The sequence below is a fragment of the Lacerta agilis genome, chromosome 7 (assembly GCF_009819535.1).
Source record: "Lacerta agilis isolate rLacAgi1 chromosome 7, rLacAgi1.pri, whole genome shotgun sequence".
Classification (NCBI taxonomy): Eukaryota; Metazoa; Chordata; class Lepidosauria; order Squamata; family Lacertidae; genus Lacerta; species Lacerta agilis.
Genome location: NC_046318.1, coordinates 1,176,657 through 1,199,384, shown reverse-complemented (window position 1 = coordinate 1,199,384; position 22,728 = coordinate 1,176,657). Strand labels below are relative to the sequence as shown.

At 44.3% G+C, this 22,728-nt stretch overlaps 1 protein-coding gene across 1 annotated transcript; it reads right to left on the bottom strand.

The window, feature by feature from the left end:
- Positions 1–1,933: 1,933 nt before the first annotated feature.
- On the bottom strand, positions 1,934–22,205 carry CCT5 (chaperonin containing TCP1 subunit 5). Its single transcript, XM_033154109.1, has 11 exons — positions 22,047–22,205; positions 20,842–20,902; positions 20,587–20,751; positions 16,075–16,273; positions 10,805–10,997; positions 10,218–10,367; positions 8,850–8,969; positions 8,579–8,764; positions 7,414–7,551; positions 2,866–3,046; positions 1,934–2,195 (listed from the first exon to the last, which is right to left on the bottom strand). The coding sequence occupies exons 1-11, from the start codon at positions 22,149–22,151 to the stop codon at positions 2,068–2,070; spliced, it is 1,626 nt and encodes a 541-aa protein (XP_033010000.1). The 5' UTR covers positions 22,152–22,205; the 3' UTR covers positions 1,934–2,067.
- Positions 22,206–22,728: the final 523 nt, after the last annotated feature.

Genomic DNA, 22,728 nt, shown 5'->3' with positions numbered 1-22,728 from the left:
TGAAGTTGTTGGAAGACTACTGATGTAGACAGCAGCTGGGCTGTTATGTCCAAAATCTGGAGTCCCCAATTTCATAAAAAGATAAAGTCAGATAGAAATAAGCCAAGGAGGAATGACAAAGCAGGACTCTTTTATACAAATTGGGTCAACAGCAGGGGAAAAACCCTGAGATAACAACTTCTGAAATAATCTCTCAGATGACCTTTGAATGAAACCAGTTGTAGTCAGGGCATGCACAAATTTTAAGCCATTTATTTGTGGTCAGTTACAACTCTCTCCCTGCTTTCCTGTGCATCCTCCAGCAGGTGTCAGAACTTCAACTCTAGATATTTTGGTCTGCACTGGAAACAGCAGGAGGAAATAGGCATTTAGAGTGTTTCTAGTGGGTGCTCCCCACTTAATGTGACTTCACTGATGCCCACAGGGGTCCAGAATGTGACCCCTATATAAATGGGGGGGGCTGTATCATCTACTCTTGCATATGGCTTTCATTTTCTCATTCAGCTCAGGGTAGCAATTTTCTAACCCTTCTGGCTTTGGAATAGCAGGTTATATAGCAGGACTTGGCTAAGACTAGAGTGTAGTGTAAAGCAACCAGATATTCACACTCTGCCTCCTAGTGGTGGAGTCTGCTACCAGAAATCTTCTATAGTACTACACCACCTATGGACTGAGGCTTTTCACCTTGAAATTACTTGGCCCATCCCAAAATGTATACATTAGCCAGGTAGGAAGCTGACACTGTGGGGTGCCTTAGCACTGTGTCTGACCCCTAGCTTCATTTCCACGTAGGACCCTGTGACATACAAATTCCCTCCCTGCCAACAATTGCCAATACAACCACAGGCAAGTCACTCAGGACTTTTCATCCCAGAAGAAAACCTGGGTCATTCCAGATGGCTAAAAATAATAATGGGCAATTCACACTTCAAAATAACCCATGGACATATCATAGGCCTCTCTGTGCATGTGTGTGAATAATCCTATTCCAGAATCTTCAACCTTCAGTCCCCCAGTTGATGTTTATGGCTTTGAAAACTGCCAAGCTTCCTTATTAATTGCAAATAGCATCCATTCACTGTGTAAGCTCATCAGTAACATGAAATAAAAACACTGGAAAGTTTCCACCCCAACATCACTGACTGCCAAACAAGGAAGGAACTTCAGGCAAACTGTAACCACATCTAGAAGTTAGAAACAACCTCCTTGGTGAACCAAACCACCCACCAAAAGAACCTGCCTTGTCACGACTGCATTTCAATTTATTAGCCTTCATGCAGTCAGTTATTGGCATGACATTGCTTCAACTCTTCTACAGCCTCCCCCACATTAAACTGTAAAAAATGAGAAACAGAGCTAGGTGTCATCGGCACACTGTATTTCCCCAGATAACCTTACTCAGCAATTTTATGTTGGGATGTTAAAAATGGAACCCTGCAGCCTAACAGCCACTGGCCTAATCAGTGGCCTCTAATCATTACCATTTGTAATGTACCTTCTCCTGGTACACCAATAGCCTATCTATAAAGTTATGGTGTCACTAAAATCCTTCCAGTACCAAGCAAAAACAAAGACTGCAGGTATCCGGCAAAAAAGAAAGCACCTGGGTGTCAGTGTATTGATGAGACTCTTTTCCATTATCATAAGCACTCTGTTTTGCTGCTCTTCCAAAACCCACATTTCTTTTTATTTTGAGTTCCTCCCAGTTACAATTCCACAAAGCCCACTTTAATACAATCCAGGCTAAAATCCAAAAATTAGGGAGACAGTGTTATACAAGTCACATTAATTTATGTACTAACACTACAAGGAAACGAGAGCAGCAGATTAAAAGCTACAGATAATGTGAACAATTTAAGGTTTCTATTTCTACAGTATCTTTGTAAAAGAGGAGCTGAGACCCAGCATAACTTAAGAAAAAGAACAATGAAACTTTTGAAAAAGTACTGACACTACAACATCTATTTATTGATGTAAATAAGTATATCAAACAGAAACGGCCTACAAGAAAACACTGGAATTGGGCTGGTGGGACAACTGCAATTGAAACATGTCAGGTTTAATTTTTTATTCTTCAGATTCACCAGGCTTGCGAATATCATCAATCTTCAGAATCATTCTAACCATTTGAGTAGCCAGAGAGATCTGCTGCTTCTTGCCAATCAAAGTTTCTATGACATGTTGTTCCTTCATATCTGCCAAGAGAAAGAAAATGTAAATGTACTGCATTCACTTAAAATTATTTAACATTCCCAGCACAATACAAGAACATAGAAAACAGATCTGTTCTATGTATCAGCAAGGAATAGACTTCTATGTAAAAACAATTCGTTTTATTCAGTGGGAAGAGCAGTAACTAGCAGAACTGGAGTTGCCTGCAAACTCAAGAAGCATTTATCCAGCCTGTGCCTTAGGACCAATGGCTGGTACAATCAAGAGTTAGAAGGACCCAAAGGGCAGACCACATTGTATGGGATTATAAGAACCTGGAATAGGCTAAGAGCCCATCCTGTCCAGCATCTGATTCTCAGGTGGCCAACCAGATGACTACAGAAAGCCCCCAAGCAGCACCTAAAAGCAAGAGCACTCTCCCCAGATGCCATTTCCAACAGCTGGTATTCAGAGACAAATGGCCTCAGGCATAGCCCAATTCTCCATGGAATCTCCCCTGGAATGTCAATGGTACAAAAGGGATGCCACGGTCTTTCACTAAATCCAATTGAAGAGCCCATCTTTTGGAGTGGGTGGCAAGCTCAAAGTATTAATGACATTCAGTTGTTTCTAAGAAATTATGTGTAGTAAAATAACAATTGTTACATTCACTGACACTTATCTGAAAATAATGCTGGCACTCGTGGTTCTTACCATTTGTCCCTTTGCGTAAGCAATCAATACCCAAAGCAGAGTTTTCTTCTTTCACTTGCCGAGCCCGCACTGCAGCCATTGTCTGTATAGGATTCATGCCACTATTCTCAGCAAGTGCCATTGGAATGGCTTCGAGGGCATCAGCAAAAGCCCTCATGGCATACTGCTCCAGTGATGGGCACTAAGAGAACAAGTATCACAGAATAAGAAGTCCCAAAACAGAGCCTGCTTTATGTTTTAATAATTGTTTACCTGAAAATATATACTGTTCTTCCCCACCCCAACCCTTTTTTATAAAGGAGAACCAAACAGAGCACAGACTGCACAAAACATTTAGCAAGAACCTGCTTATGAGATGTGCCTTTCAATCTTAACTGCCTACTTTATTATATTTTTCTCCACTTAACAGGATCACAGCTGTAAACATTTTTGGATAGTGAGGATGCTCAAATCTGACATTATAGAATTATGTTTTTCCAGCTGACAAAATATAGCTACCTTCCCTATCCTCAAAACCAAAGCCACTACATAAAAATCTAAAATTGATATTAATTATTGTATTAAATATTAATAAATATTAATACCGTATTTTTCGCTCCATAAGACGCACTTTTTCCCTCCTAAAAAGGAAGGGAAAATGTTGCTGCGTCTTATGGAGCGAAGGCTTCGCTCCCTGCGGCCTCCCCCCACCCTGATTTCGGGCACTGGGTGCTGCATAGGCGCGGCAAGCTGGGCGGTGGGGAAAGCAGCCGGGATCCCAGCTGCTTCCTCCACCACCCAGTGCCCGAAATCAGGATTTGTGGATCGACGCGGGGCGCTGGGTGGTGGAGAAAGCAGCCAGGATCCCAGCTGCTTCCTCCACCACCCAGCACCCCGCGCCGATCCAAAAAGCAGGCTTTCTGCATCGGCGCGGGGAGCTGGGCGGTGGGGAAAGCAGCCGGGATCCCAGCTGCTTCCTGCACCACCCAGCACCCCGCGCCGATCCAAAAAGCAGGCTTTCTGCATCGGCGCGGGGAGGTGGGCGGTGGGGAAAGCAGCCGGGATCCCAGCTGCTTCCTCCACCACCCAGCACCCTGCGCCGATCCAAAAAGCAGGCTTTCTGCATCGGCGCGGGGAGGTGGGCGGTGGGGAAAGCAGCCGGGATCCCAGCTGCTTCCTCCACCACCCAGCACCCTGCGCCGATCCAAAAAGCAGGCTTTCTGCATCGGCGCGGGGAGGTGGGCGGTGGGGAAAGCAGCCGGGATCCCAGCTGCTTCCTCCACCACCCAGCACCCCGCGCCGATCCAAAAAGCAGGCTTTCTGCATCGGCGCGGGGAGGTGGGCGGTGGGGAAAGCAGCCGGGATCCCAGCTGCTTCCTCCACCACCCAGCACCCCGCGCCGATCCAAAAAGCAGGCTTTCTGCATCGGCGCGGGGAGCTGGGCGGTGGGGAAAGCAGCCGGGATCCCAGCTGCTTCCTCCACCACCCAGGATGCAGAAACCAGGCTTTTTGGAGCAGCGCTGGGTGCTGGGTGGTGGAGGAAGCAGCTGCTTTCTCCACCACCCCACACCCTGTGCTCATCCCACTTGCTTTGAAGGGAGCTGGGGACGAGGGGTGAACGCTCACCCCTTCTCCCCTGCTCCCTTTAAAAAAAACGGGGATGAGCCTTTTTGAAGGGGTGCATGGTGCCCCTTCAGAGCGGCTCATCCCCGCTTTTTTTAAAGGGAGCCGGGGAGAAGGGGTGAGCATTCACTCCTCGTCCCCAGCTCCCTTCAAAGCAAGCGGGGATGAGCCCTCTGAATGGGTGCGTGGCGCCCCTTCAGAGCGGCTCATCCCCGCTTTTTTTAAAGGCAGCGGGGGAGAAGGGCTGAGCATTCACCCCTTCTCCCCAGCTGTCTTTAAATCTTTAAACCTCCCCAACACCAGCGAAAGTGGGGTGGGAGGACAGGAAGCCCTACAGCATCGCTACTGGGCTTCCCCTTTCTCTGCCCCACTTTCGCTGGTGTCGGCAGGGTGGGAGAGGCAGGGGAGGCCCGTAGCATGTTCCTCTCCCAGTCCCTCCACCGCTGCTGCCTCCTTCGCTCCCCCTCCCAGCCTTTTAGAGGAGGAAAACCAGGAAAAAATATTTTCCCCTGGTTTTTCCCCTTTAAAAATTGGTGCGCCCTATGGTCCGAAGCGTCCTATGGAGCGAAAAATACGGTAAGTGGATAATTCAGGTGCTGAATGATACAGAATAAAAGCTTCAAGAGATTCTCTCACTTTTATAAACCTGAATTCTGGTGCATAAACCCAGTCACTATTACCCTGAATATGCTTGTATTTTTCATATGACCATGACAATTTTTTCCCATTTATTAAATTTATATTGACACTCCTCATCTATCACACCATTTTGGCTTTACCTCACCCAACATTTCTGTTTTATCTACCCTAAAGTTTAACAGCATGAAGTACGGTAAGAGCAAAGTCTAAGGAAGTGCTGCTTCAGTTCTGCATTCCACCCCAAAGAGGAACAACAGAAGCAGCAGTGCTCCCAGCATGGGTGGCCATCAGCTATATTGCTTATATATGAAGCCTTATAAGTCAGTTAGAAGGAGCAGCTAGGTAAACATGAACAGCTGTGCTGTTAGCCACTGTGATCAGAAAGACATGTATCTGAGCACAACCTGTTGAGCCCCGTTTTATATATTTTTACACTGTTTCTTCACTTTATGGGAAACAGGACTGTGGTCATTTTTTTGTTTTTTGTTTATTGTTAGCATTTTAGACTGTGTGCCTATTTGTCATTTTACTGATCCACAGTTTCCCTTTGCAACTGCTTTGGCATTCTGCCCCGCCCCCCCCCAAAGATGCTTCTTCTCTCTTCCACCTCCGTATTAGCTACATGGAAGAAACGAACCACTCAAGACTCACATAGTGAATATAATGTCATGAGGCCATATAATGAATCTTATTTGGCTGGGTGATTATGCCAATGAGGACAAGTGAGTTCAATTTATATGAGCAGCTCAATAGTTCTGCAAGTACCAATAATAATCCATGGAGGTGTCTGTATACATGCAGGCTAACACCCCAGCCCAATAAATGTGGAAAACAGATTACTCTGCTAAGGAAAAAACTAGTGTAATTATGCTTCAAGAACAGCACCAAAACCAAAACAAAAGGAAAAGCAGCAACTCTCCCCCTTAAAAAAGTGATGGGATACATGTGGCCCTCCAGAGAGCATTCAGGTTTCCCACTGCCATCAAAATGCATCCAGTCCTTTTCCCAATCTGTGAGGTAGTTTAGGATGAGAGGGGGAAATAATGGTCCAAGGCCATCCATTCAAATTCATGACTGAGATGGGATTTAAACTCATTTTTTTCTGGTTCAAGTCTTGACACTCCAATATACTACAGTGACTGAATCTTACAGATGGACTTAGATGCCAATAATTTGAAGATTTCTTGTGTGGGAGCATGTAAGCATCTGTTTTTAGGTTTAAAGTGATACTACACATCTGAAGAATACTGCAGTTTTATCAGCCTGGGAACAATTCACTCTTATCAATCCATAAGCATAAAATTGCTTATGGATACTGAAGTAAATCAGTAAATAAGGGACGCAAGTGGCGCTGTGGGTTAAACCACAGAGCCTAGGGCTTGCCGATCGGAAGGTCGGAGGTTCAAATCCCCGCGACGGGGTGAGCTCCCGTTGCTCGGTCCCTGCTCCTGCCAACCCAGCAGTTTGAAAGCACGTCAAAGTGCAAGTAGATAAATAGGTACCGCTCTGGCGGGAAGGTAAACGGCGTTTGAATCATAGAATCATCGAGTTGGAAGAGACCACAAGGGCCATCTAGTCCAACCCCCTGCCAAGCAGGAAACACCATCAAAGCATTCCTGACAGATGGCTGTCAAGCCTCTGCTTAAAGACCTCCAAAGAAGGAGACTCCACCACACTCCTTGGCAGCAAATTCCACTGTCGAACAGCGTTTACTGTCAGGAAGTTCTTCCTAATGTTTAGGTGGAATCTTCTTTCTTGTAGTTTGAATCCATTGCTCCGTGTCCGCTTCTCTGGAGCAGCAGAAAACAACCTTTCACCCTCCTCTATATGACATCCTTTTATATATTTGAACATGGCTATCAGATCACCCCTTAACCTTCTCTTCTCCAGGCTAAACATACCCAGCTCCCTAAGCCGTTCCTCATAAGGCATCGTTTCCAGGCCTTTGACCATTTTGGTTGCCCTCCTCTGGACACGTTCCAGCTTGTCAGTATCCTTCTTGAACTGTGGTGCCCAGAAATGCACTGCTCTGGTTCGCCAGAAGTGGCTTAGTCAGGCTGGCCACATGACCCGGAAGCTGTACGCCGGCTCCCTTGGCCAATAAAGCGAGATGAGCACAGCAACCCTAGAGTCATCCGTGACTGCACCTAATGGTCAGGGGTCCCTTTACCTTTACTGAATTAAGTAGGGTGCTGCTATTTGCAGGTGCTTCACTAGAAACCTTAAGTAGAAACAAAAATGGATCTGCAGTGCAGCACCCGTAGTTCTATGTCAGCATGGCATATCAACTAACTTTTTCTTTTTTACCTTATCTGCTGCTTCACTAACAGCCAGTGCACAAGAGATTTCAGAAGCACCTCCACCATAAACGATACGGTTGTCACGAACTAGATTCCTGATCACACATAATGCATCGTGAAGGGATCGTTTGGCTTCTTCAATGATCTTCAATTAGAGAAAGCAATTGCAGACACACAAGAAAAGTGAGGTTATAGCACTTTTCCAATAAACAGAAAATGCAACAAGCATACAAAATTTGAACGGCAGATTCCACTAGCAATTTTACTGCTGTCATTTGCCCAGTTTCATTCCTTTTAGTGGCTTAAAACTGCTTCAGTCTCATCATGCTCCTAAAGCACAGCTAACCAGAAATCCTATCAAAACACTTCTATATTTATCAGAAGCAACAGCACACAAAAGGTATGAACTGCAGCCCTTTCTTGTCTCCCAGGAATTCCTTTTAGACGAGTTCTCCTGTCCAACACCTGATGAACAAACAACACTATTCAGTTTTGATGCTTCTACTGAAGGTCTACAAACTTAATTTCAAAGTGGCAAAATTTATTTGATAATCTAGTTTTAGAAGGTTCACAAGTTGAAGACAAAAAGTGGATAAAAATTATGCTCACAACACAGTGAAACAAATAAAGCTCTTTAATTTCAACATGATGTGTATGTGGGAGTAACACATGTAAAGAGCAGAACAGTTACATTCAAGCAGTAGAAAGGCTTGATGACATTAAAAAGGTAATCACAATTTTGAGGGAGTGCAGGAGGCTGCAAGGGAAGGGAAAGGATGGAGAAGTTCCCTTGAAAAAGAGAAAATCTGCAAGCAGAACCCAATGGTAATGCAACCTATTATGTTTAAATGAACCCTTAAGGTATCCAGAATTAAGAGCCAACGCTGCTCTGGTTCGCCAGAAGCGGCTTAGTCCTGCTGGCCACATGACCCAGAAGCTGTACACCAGCTCCCTTGGCCAGTAAAGCGAGATGAGCGCTGCAACCCCAGAGTCGTCCGTGACTGGACTTAACTATCAGGGGTCCTTTACCTTTAGTAATCATACAAATGATTACTACTTGTTCTTGTCAGAACTTAGGAATTCCTATTAAGGCAGATCAAAGTGAAACAGAACAAAGATTTTAACGGAAATAAACAACTGCGGACACTATCTGATTAAATTAGCTTACTCACCATTTTATTTCCACCTCTAATGAAGATGGTCACAGCTCTGGAATTCTTGCATTGCTCAATTACAAGCATTTTGTCTTTTGTGGTTCCAAATGAGAGCTCTTTGACAATGCCAGCAAATCCTAGTTTTTCAGGTGTGAGCTCACAAAAACGAGGTACAATGCGGCCTCCAGTTGCAATGGCAATCAACTGAAAGCAATCAGAAAAGCTATGAGTGACAAACCTTAAATAAGTACACAGAAAAAGTAAGGAGTAGCAAGCGACTCATACTTACTTCTATTTCAGGACCACCAACCCAGCGAACGGCAGGTAACTCATTCTGAAGCAGTAAGTGATTGGCCTCATCATCAAATCCCCACTGGCAAATAGCTAGGGTTGCACCAGTGTCTTTGATCTAAAATACATACATACATACATACATATTTATTCAGTGTTTTCAAGAAAATTAGTTGCTGGAACTCACCATGAAGTTGTTACAGTAAGTTGCTGCATGAATAGGGGTAGCCCTGAACAGATGCCAGTTACATTCACCACCCATGGAGGTGCTAAAAACTATGGCAAGCTGTCTCCCTAGCTGGTTTGGGGGTTGCCCCTGGTTGTGGTGCACATCAAATAAATGCGCAGATGGCTAGGGTAACTTGGAAGGGCCTTCGTGCTATCATTCCTGCAACAGTAGAGGCCTGGCTCGAAAGCTTAAAGCCTACCGCTGCTACACAGGAGACGAATGGAAGAAAAGGAAATATGCGCCATAGTTTGACCAATCACAGCTAGGAGCTAGGTGGAGTCATAGATCTCAAAAAAAGTGCAGACTCGCACATGCTGGTCAGCTTCCGTTTTGACTTAAAATGTTAGTTTTGAGCTTCTCAAAAGTACATAAAAGTAAGACGTGGGCAGGGAAGCACTGGTTCGCAATTTTACTCCCAGCTTTAGAAGCATTGAGTGGTATCCAACAAAGCAAAACTCAGAACAGACTCACTGAAAATCAATACACTTAGTCATGAATAGTGAATACAGTACACTGGACTCAAACTTTGAGTGCAACTTACATCCGCCTCACTTCTAAATCCCAATCAAGTGCATATCCACTTCAAAGCTACTCCAAGACCATTTTCTGACATCATTAAACTTCTGATTTTATGCAAGACAAACCTTGCTGTAAATAGGAAATTGAGAAATTTTGTTCCAATTTCCTTTTAGTATTGCAAGAAGTATAATCTGGGCTAAGCGCATGCAGAAATTCTGCAGAAGTGCATTTTTCCCCTCTTTAAACGTTAGAAACTTTAAACATAGATTGCAAAACTATGCTTAGAAGTCTGCAAGATAAGAGGTGGATAAATAAGCTATCTAGTGGCAGGGGGACAAAGTTTCAGTGCCATGCACAGCACCTTCCCCTACCCATGATTAGGAATACCAGAATTACGCAAAAACTGCTTTTATATATGGGTTGTATTATTTGGCTTCCCTTGATAAAGAATTTGAATAGCCTGCATGTGGAATATAAACTTTATGAGTGGAATATATACAACATTGAATACAATGGTTACTTTCAGTACTATTTGGCAAGAGTGTTAATTGTCAAATGCAAGTGAAGATTTTTATGACACTTTTCAAAAGCCCTTTAGCCTATTAAAATAATTCTAACCTGTTTCACCATCTCATCAAACTTATCCTTCTCGTACTGCTGCAGTGCCCTGTAGTCTTCCACAGATGTTACATCAAGCTTATGCTTAGTCTTTGGCTTAGGTGGCTCAAATGGGCAAGTCAGTATTGCAATTTTGACATCTTTAAGTTCCTGGGAAAATAAGGGCTACAATTACAGTGGGCAATAAACTTTCAAGTTTTAATGATTAAAAATTAATGGTTTCCACAAGAAAAACCATCCCAGATAATAATGATAATACAGTACAGTGGTACCTCTGATTACGAACTTCATTTGTTCTGGAGGTCCGTTCTTAACCTGAAACCATCCTTAACCTGATGTACCACTTTAGCTAATGGGGCTTCCTGCCGCCGCGCAAATTCTGTTGCCATCCTGAGGTAAAGTTCTTAACTCGAGGTACTACTTCCGGGTTAGCGAAGTCTGTAACCCGAAGTGTTTGTAACCCGAGGTACCACTGCAATAATACATTGAGTTCATTAAAAAAAACAACAGCTAGATTTAAGCAGCAATAAGAAAACTCAAGGTTTACAAAGAAAAAATTCCATTACCAAATCAACAAGGTCACTCACTTTAGGCATTTGTGGGTGGCTGAAGTCTTTATCTATTATCACACCTTTTACTAGTTGGGTGTCCTCCAGTCTACCACCGACCTTGCCCTGGACTTTTATCAGCTCAAAATCAACATCTCTGCGCTCCATATCTGCCACAGTTAGCACTGCATTTACAGCTATTTCTGCCATTTGTCTGTGGCAACGATTAATTCTAAAAATGAAAGGAAGTTTCATTACAAAATATTCGGGTAATAAAATAAAATAAAATAAATCAAACCAAACATTGTAGACCCGAATGACTTACTGAAGATTTTGGAGAACTCACAGAATAAATATGAATCTTTAAACTATGTTGACACAAGCTCACTTTAAACTTATGATAAAACTGCATGTTACGTTAAGCACTTTTCCTCAACGCCAGTGTGGCGGAATAAGGCCTGGTTCATCATGGGTTAACCTATCACTCCCATGTTAGGTAGGTGTTCCCTGGGAGGCGGAGCTACTTGGCATTCTAAAAGGAGGGGGAACAACCTAAAAAGGCAGTTGGGGGTTTGGCAGTTGGGTGTGGAGGTTTAGAAAGAGAAACTGCGAGGTTAGGCTTTGGGGAATGGGAGGAAAGGTCATTTACCATTGCTAACGGGATGCAGGAAAGATTGTAACTGAGCTGAATTATATAAGAAGATTTGTACCAGTACTGACTCAAGATATCCATGTTTTCAAGTTACCTTAATAAAGTTAAAAGTGTTTGAACGTTCGCTGACTGTGGCAGTGCGTCAGTACCTCTAGAGGTGTGGTTGAGGGGAAAAGCACGAGAGGTTTCCTTGAGGTAAAAGGGACAGGTGGCTTATTTACCTAACACACAGAGGACTGGGCAGGGAAGCCAAAGGTGCCACGCAGTTGCCAGAACGAAAGGGCAAGCTGCAGCAGTTTGGGAACCCAGGGCGGGAGATCCCAAGGTGGCAGGAGTTTCACTTTAAGAACGTAAAGCACTGAGGTACCCCAGAGACACTCCCATATAACCAATGAAGGATTCATCCTAGTGGACAGTGAAAGCTAGGGAGAGTCACGGTTGGGGAAGAATCGAAAAGGGTGAGGGAGTGGGATCCCTCACATTTATTGGTGGCAGCGTCGCGATTCGAATACAAAGCCCACACGCCAAGTTTTGTGTGATTTTGATAAGATTTTCCAGTCAGGAAAATGGCTCACCTGAGGAAAGCTAGGGAAGCTAAGGGTGATGAGAGACCCGATGAGGCGGAAACCAGAGAGAACCCTAATGTAGAGTTAGAGATGATGAAAATGAAGTTAGAGATGGCCAGAATTGAAGCTGAAAAAGAGAAAAATAAATTGGAAGCTGAAAAAGAGAAAAATAAATTGGAAGCTGAAAAAGAGAAAAATAAATTGGAAGCTGAGAAAGAGAAGGAGCGTTTAGCTTCAGAAGAACGGGTACAATTAGCCAAGGTTGAGGCAGAACGGGAGAGATTCACCATGGAGAAAGAATTGCAGTTGGGAAGACTGAGGCTGGAGGAGATACGGCTAAGAGCAAAATTATCTCAGAGCCAAGATAGTAATGAAGTCACATTCTTTACGCCTTCACAGAAAAATAAACTGTGGCAAGCTGGGGAAGGAAAGGAAAGACAAGAACCCAATCCTGTCAGACAATCCGGGTCTGATAAGCCACCTCAAAAGAAAATTACGTGTTTCTTTTGTGAAAGTGAAGATCACATACGAGCTAAATGTCCTCTAGTGGTCAAAGCACAAACTGCAGCTGCTGTTGCGAAGCCAGTAAAACTGTTACTTCAAACAGATACTAAAAACCTTCCGCAGACACCAGTCCAGGAGCCAACGTATAGTCAAACAGAGGCTTCTGCAAAAGTTATGCAGGTCTGGAGAGCTGAGGAAGAGGTTAATAAGGAATTTTTGGAGACTGTCAGAGTAAATGGACAAGAGTTAGTGGGACTAAAGGACTCTGAGTCGGAAGTTACTCTGATGAGACCTAGTTGTATTCCTAAGGAACAATATCTCTCAAACCAATCTTACAGCATAAAAGGTATATGGGGACCGGAGTTTGAGGTGCAAGTAGCAGAAGTGAATATTCAGTATCAAGATTTCAATGGCAAGTGGACAGTGGGTATTTGGGATGATCTGGAGGTTCCTGTTCTGATAGGCAACGACCTAGCCAACCAGAGACCTCAAATACATGCTATCACAAGAGCGAAACAAGAAGCCCTTGTGGGTTCAAATCCTGCCATTACTGCACCAAACACAGAGCCTGTGGGAGAGGAAGTACTGATTACGCTACCGAATGCACAGGAATCTAGCACCCAGTTTTTAGGGGAACAGGGGGAAGATGAATCTCTGAGAGACTTGTGGGATGAGGTGCAGGGTCCTGACTCTGAAGGGACTTTAGAGAATCCCTGCCTGTTTACTGCAATAGAAGGGAGACGTCATAAAACAGCCAAAAGGAGAAAAGGTGCAGCCAAGTGGAAAATGAAAATAGCCAAAAGGAGAAAAGGTGCAGCCAAGTGGAAAATGAAAATAGCCAAAAGGAGAAAAGGTGCAGCCAAATGGAAAATAAAAAAAAAAGTTGGTTTTGCCCCGGAAATACCGACTACAAGTTTTACAGTTGGCACTGGAGTCACCCATGGCTGCTTATCTAAGCATTAATAAAACCAGTGACAGAATAAAAGCGTGGTTTTATTGACCCGGAATGGGACTGGAAAGGAACCCATTGGGAACACGGACGTCTTAACCTATCTTCAGGATCTACAAAGTGATTTACAAGAACTTAAGGAACTATCATCCTGTAATTTAAAAAGAGCACAACAGAAAAGATGGTACGACGCACACGCAGAGATCGGAATTTCCAACCTGGTGACCAAGTCCTGGTGTTGAGACCCAGACGACAGCGGAAGCTCGAGGTTTCCTGGGACGGACTCTTTAGAGTGATAGCAAATGTTATTCCAAATTAGAAATGTGTATAAGTGCCAAATTAGTTGTTATGGTGGAAATAAGATACAGGAAAAGGTAAATTATTTGTTAAGTTATGTTGCAACATAGATGTTGTGTACAAAAGGGAAATACTAGGTTGTTGGTTTTGATTAAGCTCCAATACATTGCTTCGGCATTGTTTAAAATGTATAACTATGCCTATGCAATGACTTTGGGGGTGGGACGAATGTGGCGGAATAAGGCCTGGTTCATCATGGGTTAACCTATCACTCCCATGTTAGGTAGGTGTTCCCTGGGAGGCGGAGCTACTTGGCATTCTAAAAGGAGGGGGAACAACCTAAAAAGGCAGTTGGGGGTTTGGCAGTTGGGTGTGGAGGTTTAGAAAGAGAAACTGCGAGGTTAGGCTTTGGGGAATGGGAGGAAAGGTCATTTACCATTGCTAACGGGATGCAGGAAAGATTGTAACTGAGCTGAATTATATAAGAAGATTTGTACCAGTACTGACTCAAGATATCCATGTTTTCAAGTTACCTTAATAAAGTTAAAAGTGTTTGAACGTTCGCTGACTGTGGCAGTGCGTCAGTACCTCTAGAGGTGTGGTTGAGGGGAAAAGCACGAGAGGTTTCCTTGAGGTAAAAGGGACAGGTGGCTTATTTACCTAACACACAGAGGACTGGGCAGGGAAGCCAAAGGTGCCACGCAGTTGCCAGAACGAAAGGGCAAGCTGCAGCAGTTTGGGAACCCAGGGCGGGAGATCCCAAGGTGGCAGGAGTTTCACTTTAAGAACGTAAAGCACTGAGGTACCCCAGAGACACTCCCATATAACCAATGAAGGATTCATCCTAGTGGACAGTGAAAGCTAGGGAGAGTCACGGTTGGGGAAGAATCGAAAAGGGTGAGGGAGTGGGATCCCTCACAGCCAGCACTTTTATTTTGAAGAAAAGTAACTTATCAACAGAAATCAGCGAGAAGAGAAAATCAAACTGTAAAGAAGGAGTGAAGAACCTCAGGTCTGCAAGGCCTTTTTGAGCTAACCACAGCCACCTTTCCATGTCCTGGCGTCATAGGACGTTAGACCTAGGAAACATCAAGCCACCGCTGAAAACTTCAAGCTGCAACTAAAGGATGAAGAATCAGAAGCGCACTCGAAGCGTGTTTCTGATTCTTTCCTTGCAACCATGTCGACTCTGAATTAAAGTTGGGGCTGCAAAGGAACAATCTTCTTTCGCAAGTCTGGCTGAACTTTGTGACCTGACATCAGGTGGGTGTCTAACCTGTCAGTGCAGCCCAAGGATCCAGCCCTCCAGCCAGATCTAATCACTAAAGCCTGCTGTAAAGAGTAAACAGCAATGGATTGCATTTGGCAACACTTCCCCCCCAGAGTAGAACTTATCATGAACTTATCACCCAGTATCTCCTCTCTTTCCTTGCCCAGATGCAGAAACTGGAAAAGAGGTACCTCTCTACCTAGAGCAGGCATGGCCAAACCTGGCCCTCCAGCTGTTTTGGGACTACAATTCCCTTCATCCCTGACCACTGGTCCTGTTAGCTAGGGATGATGGGAGTTGTAGTCCCAAAACAGCTGGAGGGCCATGTCTGGCCATGCCTGACCTAGAGAAATTGCAAGCAGCTGTCTCTGCTTCCTCACTCTTTTCTTTGGGTGATTCATCATGGAAGCAGTTACTTCATCTTCTCACTTGTTTACCTTTGCTCTCCCTCTGCATGGAACTCTGGTGGAGAGTGGGCCTGATGGGCCTGAGCTCCCCAACACAACACACAGTAAAAGGAAAAAAGTAGGTAAAGGGGGCAGCTGCTCTTCCAAGGAGCAGTAACTACCTACTTTTGCTCACCAAAACAATGATCACACAAGCAGGTGTAGCCTACCAGAAGAAAAGAGCCAATGAGTGACCAGAAGCAGCAGCAACCATCACTTTCCCAATCCTTGCTGTTGCAAGAAAGCAGCAAGGAACAGCCACTGCTCCTTCTCACCCATCCTCTTCTCTCAATGGATAGCGTTCAGTGGAGGCTTAAGTTCACTTGTCACCACCTGTAAAACACTGGTGAGTGAATTAAGTAACTGCTCCTTCCAAGGCTCAGTGTTAAGCACATTGGGCAATAGCCAATGCTAGTTATACTCAATAGACCCAATGAATTCATTGTACTTAAATCATTCAAGTCCACTGATTACAATGAATATTCTGTATAATATAATTGGGCTGAATATTACCCATTGCTTTAAAAAAATACACACCATGTGCTCAATGTAATGTATAATTCAACTCTCAGTAACCACAAGCTCAAACAGAAATTTGCCTGCAGAACAAGTAGTGTGTACTTACACTTTAGAGCCCAGAGTAGTCTTTGCTGTCTGAATGAGAGGCTCTAGGTTCTCTGGGTCAACAGGAAAACTGTCACTGATCTTGTCCAAGTTCTCAATAGCAATGCGAGCAGCTTGTTCATACCCATCTGCTATTCTGATAGGATGAATACCACGATCCAACAAGTGCTCTGCCTGTTCCAATAGAGCACCTGCAAGAACTGCAGAAGCAAAGTTGTAACAAAAACCGTTTTATCTATTGTTGTGATTTTATTGGTGTTAGCCGCCCTGAGCCCGGTTTGGCAGGGAAGGGCGGGGTATAAATAAAAATTTTTTATTATTATTATTATTATTATTATTATTATTATTATTATTATTATTTAATAGGCAAATTTACCTCCAGTAAATTTCTATACTGCCCTTCATGCGAACATCTAAAGGTGGTTTACAATACAAAACCACAAAAAATACATATCAAAATAACAAACAATACCCCCACCGCAGTTTAATTAGCCAAAAGCTTGCGAGAAGAGGAATGTTTTTCCTGGCACCTAAAGATAAGTTCCTGTAACATACAGCTGTGTGCAAGCAAATCCATGAATATTTTTATTCTATCTGCCAACACACACCAATTAGAATATTTTGAAAAATACCAACTAACTGAAAAACCTGTATCTTCCAGTTTTACAAGAACTTCACATTGAACAATAACTTGGAAATCATTTTACCAGCTACAAGCAAATAATCAGGTTAAGTAGCTATTTATAGGGTTCTGAAGGCAAATAGAGGGTGGAAGGCCTAAATATGTCCAATTCAAAGTAATAGTTGCCCTAGTCTCATAATTTCCAAAAACCAATTTTTAATGAAATATTATATAGAATCTGAAAACTAAATATCCAGTATCATAGCAAGAGTAAAATATAAAGTCAAGGCAGTGTGTCAATATAACAGAAATCTATCACATACATAAAATAAACTCCACCCTATGGAAACAAACTGCTCCCGCTGATACAATTCTGGAGGCGGGGGACTAGCCAGTACTGCCAATTTGAAGATTAAGAGGTTTACATTTTTCATTTTGAAAATTTGGGAAAAGATCATTGGTCATGGAACACATAACTTGTTTGTTACTGAGATTAGACCTACTGAAATAAATGGATTTAAGTTTATCGATTTGTATGGGTCTGTTTCAAGTATGACAGTTGGACATCAACCAGTGTCAGAGTGACCAGTGCCAGTTCTGTTGAACAGAACATAAAGGTAAAGGGAACCCTGACCATTAGGTCCAGTCATGTCCCAACTCTGGGGTTGCGGTGCTCATCTCGCATTACTGTACATTAAATAAAACTCATTTTATTTCAAAGTATCCTCCATCATTCAGATAGGTAGCTGTGTTGGTCTGACGCAGTCGAAATACATAAAAAAATTGTCCAGTAGCACCTTAGAGACAAACTAAGTTTGTTCTTGGTATAAGCTTTCGTATGCACACACACTTCTTCAGATACACTGAAACAGAAGTCACCAGACCCTTATATATAGTAGGAGGGTGGGGGTTTTCTCAGGAGGGTAGTAGGAGAAGGGTGAATGACTCAACGGGTATGAAACTTAGTCTCTAAGGTGCTACTGGACTATATATGCTACTGGACTATATATATATATCCTCTTATCATGCAATTTTACAAACACTGGGAGGAATCCCCATTGAATATACATTCTCTAGTAAATGTGCAAAACTTTACTGTCAAGAGAACAAGCTGGTCATCACAAACACTCTTTTCCAACAACACAAGAGACGACTCTACACATGGACATCACCAGATGGGCAACATCGAAATCAGATTGATTATATTCTCTGCAGCCAAAGATGGAGAAGCTCTATACACTCAGCAAAAACAAGACCTGGAGCTGACTGTGGCTCAGATCATCAGCTTCTTATAGCAAAATTCCAGCTTAAACTGAAGAAAGTAGGAAAAACCACTGGGCCAGTAAGATACAATCTAAATCTAATTCCTTATGAATACACAGTTGAAGTGAAGAACAAGTTTAAGGGTTTAGATTTGGTTGATAGAGTGCCTGAAGAACTGTGGATGGAGGCTCGTAACATTATACAGGAGGCAGCAACGAAAACCATCCCAATGAAAAAGAAATGCAAGAAAGCAAAGTGGCTGTCCAATGAGGCCTTAAAAATAGCAGGGGAGAGAAGGCAAGCAAAATGCGAGGGAGATAGTGAAAGATACAGGAAATTGAATGCAGATTTCCAAAGAATAGCAAGGAGAGACAAGAGGGCATTTCTAAACGAGCGATGCAAAGAAATAGAGGAAAATAACAGAATGGGAAAAACCAGAGATCTGTTCCAGAAAATTGTGGAGATATGAAAGGAACATTTCGTACAAAGATTACCACAATTAAGGACAAAAGTGGAAAGGACCTAACAGAAGCAGAATACATCAAGAAGAGGTGGCAAGAATACACAGAGGAATTATACCAGAAAGATATGGAGGTCTCATACACCCCAGGTAGTGTGGTTGCTGACCTTGAGCCAGACATCCTGGAGAGTGAAGTCAAATGGGCCTTAGAAAGCATTGCTAACAACAAGGCCAGTGGAAGTGATGATATTCCAGCTGAACTATTTAAAATTTTAAAAGATGCTGTTAAGGTGCTACACTCAATATGCCAGCAAGTTTGGAAAACTCAGCAGTGGCCAGAAAATTGGAGATCAGTCTACATCCCAATCCCAAAGAAGGGCAGTGCCAAAGAATGCTCCAACTACCGCAAAATTGCACCCATTTCAGACGCTAGCAAGGTTATGCTTAAAATTCTACAAGGCAGGCTTAAACAGTATGTGGACTGAGAACTCCCAGAAGTGCAAGCTGGATTTCGGAGGGGCAGAGGAACCAGAGACCAAATTGCTAACATGCGCTGGATTATGGAGAAAGCTAGAGAGTTCCAGAAAAACATTTACTTCTGCTTCATTGACTACGCAAAAGCATTTGACTGTGTCAACCACAGCAAACTATGGCAAGTTCTTAAAGAAATGGGAGTGCCTGATCACCTCATCCGTCTCCTGAGAAATCTCTATGTGGGACAAGAAGCTACAGTTAGACCTGGATATGGAGTAACTGATTGGTTCAAAATTGGGAAAGGAGTACGACAAGGCTGTATATTGTCTCCCTGCTTATTTAACTTATATGCAGAATTCATCATGCGAAAGGCTGGGCTGGATGAATCCCAAACCGGAATTAAGATTGCCGGAAAAAATATCAACAACCTCAGATATGCTGATGATACAACCATGATGGCAGAAAGTGAGGAGGAATTAAAGAACCTTTTAATGAGGGTGAAAGAGGAGAGTGCAAAATATGGTCTGAAGCTCAACATCAAAAAAACTAAGATCATGGCCACTGGTCCCATCACCTCCTGGCAAATAGAAGGGGAAGAAATATAGGCAATGAGAGATTTCACTTTCTTGGGCTCCATGATCACTGCAGATGGTGACAGCAGTCACGAAATTAGAAGACGCCTGCTTCTTGGGAGAAAAGCAATGACAAACCTAGACAGCATCTTAAAAAGCAAAGACATCACCTTGCCAACAAAGGTCCGTATAGTTAAAGCTATGGTTTTCCCAGTAGTAATGTACGGAAGTGAGAGCTGGACCATAAAGAAGGCTGATCGCGGATCGCCAAAGAATTGATGCTTTTGAATTATGGTGCTGGAGGAGACTCTTGAGAGTCCCATGGACTGCAAGAATATCAAACCTATCCAGTCTTAAAGAAATCAGCCCTGAGTGCTCACTAGAAGGACATATCCTGAAGTTGAGGCTCCAGTACTTTGGCCACCTCAGGAGAAGAGAAGACTCCCTAGAAAAGACCCTGATGTTGGGAAAGATGGAGGGCACAAGGAGAAGGGGACGATAGGTTGAGATGGTTGGACAGTGTTCTCGAAGCGACTAGCATGAGTTTGGCCAAACTGCGAGAGGCAGTGAAGGATAGGCGTGCCTGGCGTGCTCTGGTCCATGGGGTCACAACGTCGGACACGACTGAACGACAACAAATTTACTGTAGTTTAAAGAAATTGATCCAGATGCACAATCCATGCAGTTACTGCAAATAATGCCATTCTATGCTACTCAAATGGGTTAAAGTTTTATGCACTGGCAACTGATCAACTGCTATAAGCTGTAGTTTTGACTCTTTTATAAACAGAAACACAATGTGGCAATGTGTATAATTAAATACAGTGGTACCTCAGTTTTCGAACGTAATCCATTCTGGAAGACCGTTTAAGTTCTGAAATGTTCAAAAACTGAAAACCCAATAGCTGACAGCTAGGCCTCAGGATCTTGCACTCAGTGAAAGCCATATGGCATGTTCGACTTCCGAGAAGTGTTCGAAAACCGAGGTACCAGTGTACCCAGCCAGGTATCACATTACATATGATACTTAGTCGTTACTGTCAAACTTAGCATTTTTTATAAGGAACTTGAAATCACTTTTAAAGTTACAAAATATCAACACAAAAGATTCAGTAATCTTACCAACAACACCTGTGGTCCCATCCCCAATCTCATCATCCTGAGATTTCGCCAGCTCAACCATAAGTTTAGCAATTTGATGGTCCACATCCATCATATTCAAGATGGTGGCACCATCATTTGTCACAGTCACATCACCATCCTTGTCAACCATCATTTTGTCAAGGCCTGCAACAAACATTGAAACAAAATGCCACTATAAATAGAAAAGCATTTTAACACAGCAGGTTTAAATGTTTATAACATAATTATACTTACCATTGGGCCCAAGCGAAGATCTTAGAGTATTGGCTACTGCCTTAGCTGCCATTATGTGAGACTATAAAACACAAGTACAGAACCAGTATTACAAAATCCTGCAAGAACAGAGATGGAGACATTGCTGCCTCTTTATTATTATTATTTTATTTATTTCATTAGCTAAATGGGATAGACACATAACATAAGGGTCACCAAGAAATGTAACCATTTATATAATTCTTTCTATATTGAATCTGCACATGCAGATGAATTATATCACCTGAGTGGCTGCATCATTTTTGTGTCTCTAAGAAAATGGGAGAGCATTTGCTAGGCAGGGCGTTAGCTCCTTTCCTTTCAAAATGAAAGGAAAGGAGCTCTCTCTCTCACACACACACACACACACACACGTTTCAAACGGTTAGTGCAGTGACATTCCTGCCCCTCTGGATCATCAAGGATCCTGATCAGCCGGGCGAGGTGGCGAGTGCCTGTAATCCAGCTACTCCTGGAGGCTGAGTGTGGCGGATCGCTTGAGCTCAGGAGTTTGGGGCTGCTGTGCGCTATGCCGATCGGGTGTCCGCACTAAGTTCGGCATCAATATGGCGAGCCCCGGAGAGCCGAGGCGAGCCAGGTTGCCCAAGGAGGGGTGAACCGGCCCAGGTCAAAACTCCCATGCCGATCAGTAGTGGGACCTCGCCTGTGAATAGCCGCTGCAGCCTTACGTGGGCAACACAGCGAAACCCAGACACTTAAAAAAAGAAAAAGAAAAAAAATCAAGGATCCCGGTGGATTCTGTCAAACGCTCCAAAGAGAGACGAAAACAGAAAGGGAGGGGGAAGAAGGGGAAGAGAAGGTGTAGGGTCGGGGAAATAAAACAAGGCGGCCTGCAGACAGCGGGAGCAGAGAAGGGGCGGCAGTTGGGGGGGGAGGGCTCGAACTCCGCACTGGGGGGCTGAGGGGGGAGGCCTGAGCTCCGCGCAAAGGGGCTGGCCGGAGCGGGGCGGTGGCGGCGGCTCCGAGCACAAGGAGCGGCCCCTGCTGCTGCCACGCTCTTTCTTTTTCAAATCTGTCGTAAGCCGCCCTGAGCCCGTCAGGGGAGAGAGGCGGGGGGACGGCAACGACGTGAGGCGGCTCTTGCAGCAGGACCAGTCTCGGCCTTTGAATCCGGGGGCCGGCCGGCCTCCCTCTCCCGCCCGCCCGCCCGCCCGCCCGCCGCGTACCTTGAGGGCATCTATACCGGTGGAGCGGCTTTTCCGCTCCTGGTCCTTGAGGATGAGGAAGGGCCGCCCGTACTCGTCGAACGCCAGAGTCCCCATGGCCGACATGGTGGCGGGAGGCTGAGAAAGGGATGGAGGCCTCGCAGCGGCCGCGTGAGGAAATCTCCAACTCCCGTTGCCGCTCCCGTCTCGCGAGAACCTGCCGACCGGCACCGCAAGCGACGCTCTCTTTCTTCAACTCCCAAACTGTTCTGGAAGCGTCTGGGGGAGAGGCGCGAGCGCGCATGCGCTCCGGTCACGCCCAACCGTCATAGAGATAGAGGGATGGGTAACCATTTGAACTTCCGGCTTAAAAGCGAAAGCTATCTCTACACTACGGGTTTAACCCATCTACGCCGTTTCTTTTGTATACCGTCTTCCTGTGTTGGTATACGCGAGGCGGTTTACAAGCCGGGGAAGCGAACCAACGTGCGCCACGAAGATCGTAGTTCTTATGACAGTCCCGCATCCAATACAAATAAGTCCCAACAAAAACAAGCCCCTGTCAGCACCTCTTCCGTCATCTGAGATGGTAGACTCCTGTGCTGCCGCTGCCGCCGCCGCCGCCGCCTTCTCTCTGGGGATGGGAAGGACGCCAGGCTCAGGTCAACCAAAGCCCTGGATTTCTCCATATTCTCTGCGGGCA

Coding starts and splice junctions, on each gene's coding strand:
- CCT5 (XM_033154109.1), bottom strand. CDS start 22,151: ATGTCGGCCATGGGGACTCTGGCGTTCGACGAGTACGGGCGGCCCTTC. Junction 20,752..20,841: donor ATCTTCGCTTGGGCCCAATG/GTAAGTATAATT, acceptor TGTTTGTTGCAG/GCCTTGACAAAATGATGGTT. Junction 3,047..7,413: donor TTAGTGAAGCAGCAGATAAG/GTAAAAAAGAAA, acceptor TTGTTCTCTTAG/TGCCCATCACTGGAGCAGTA.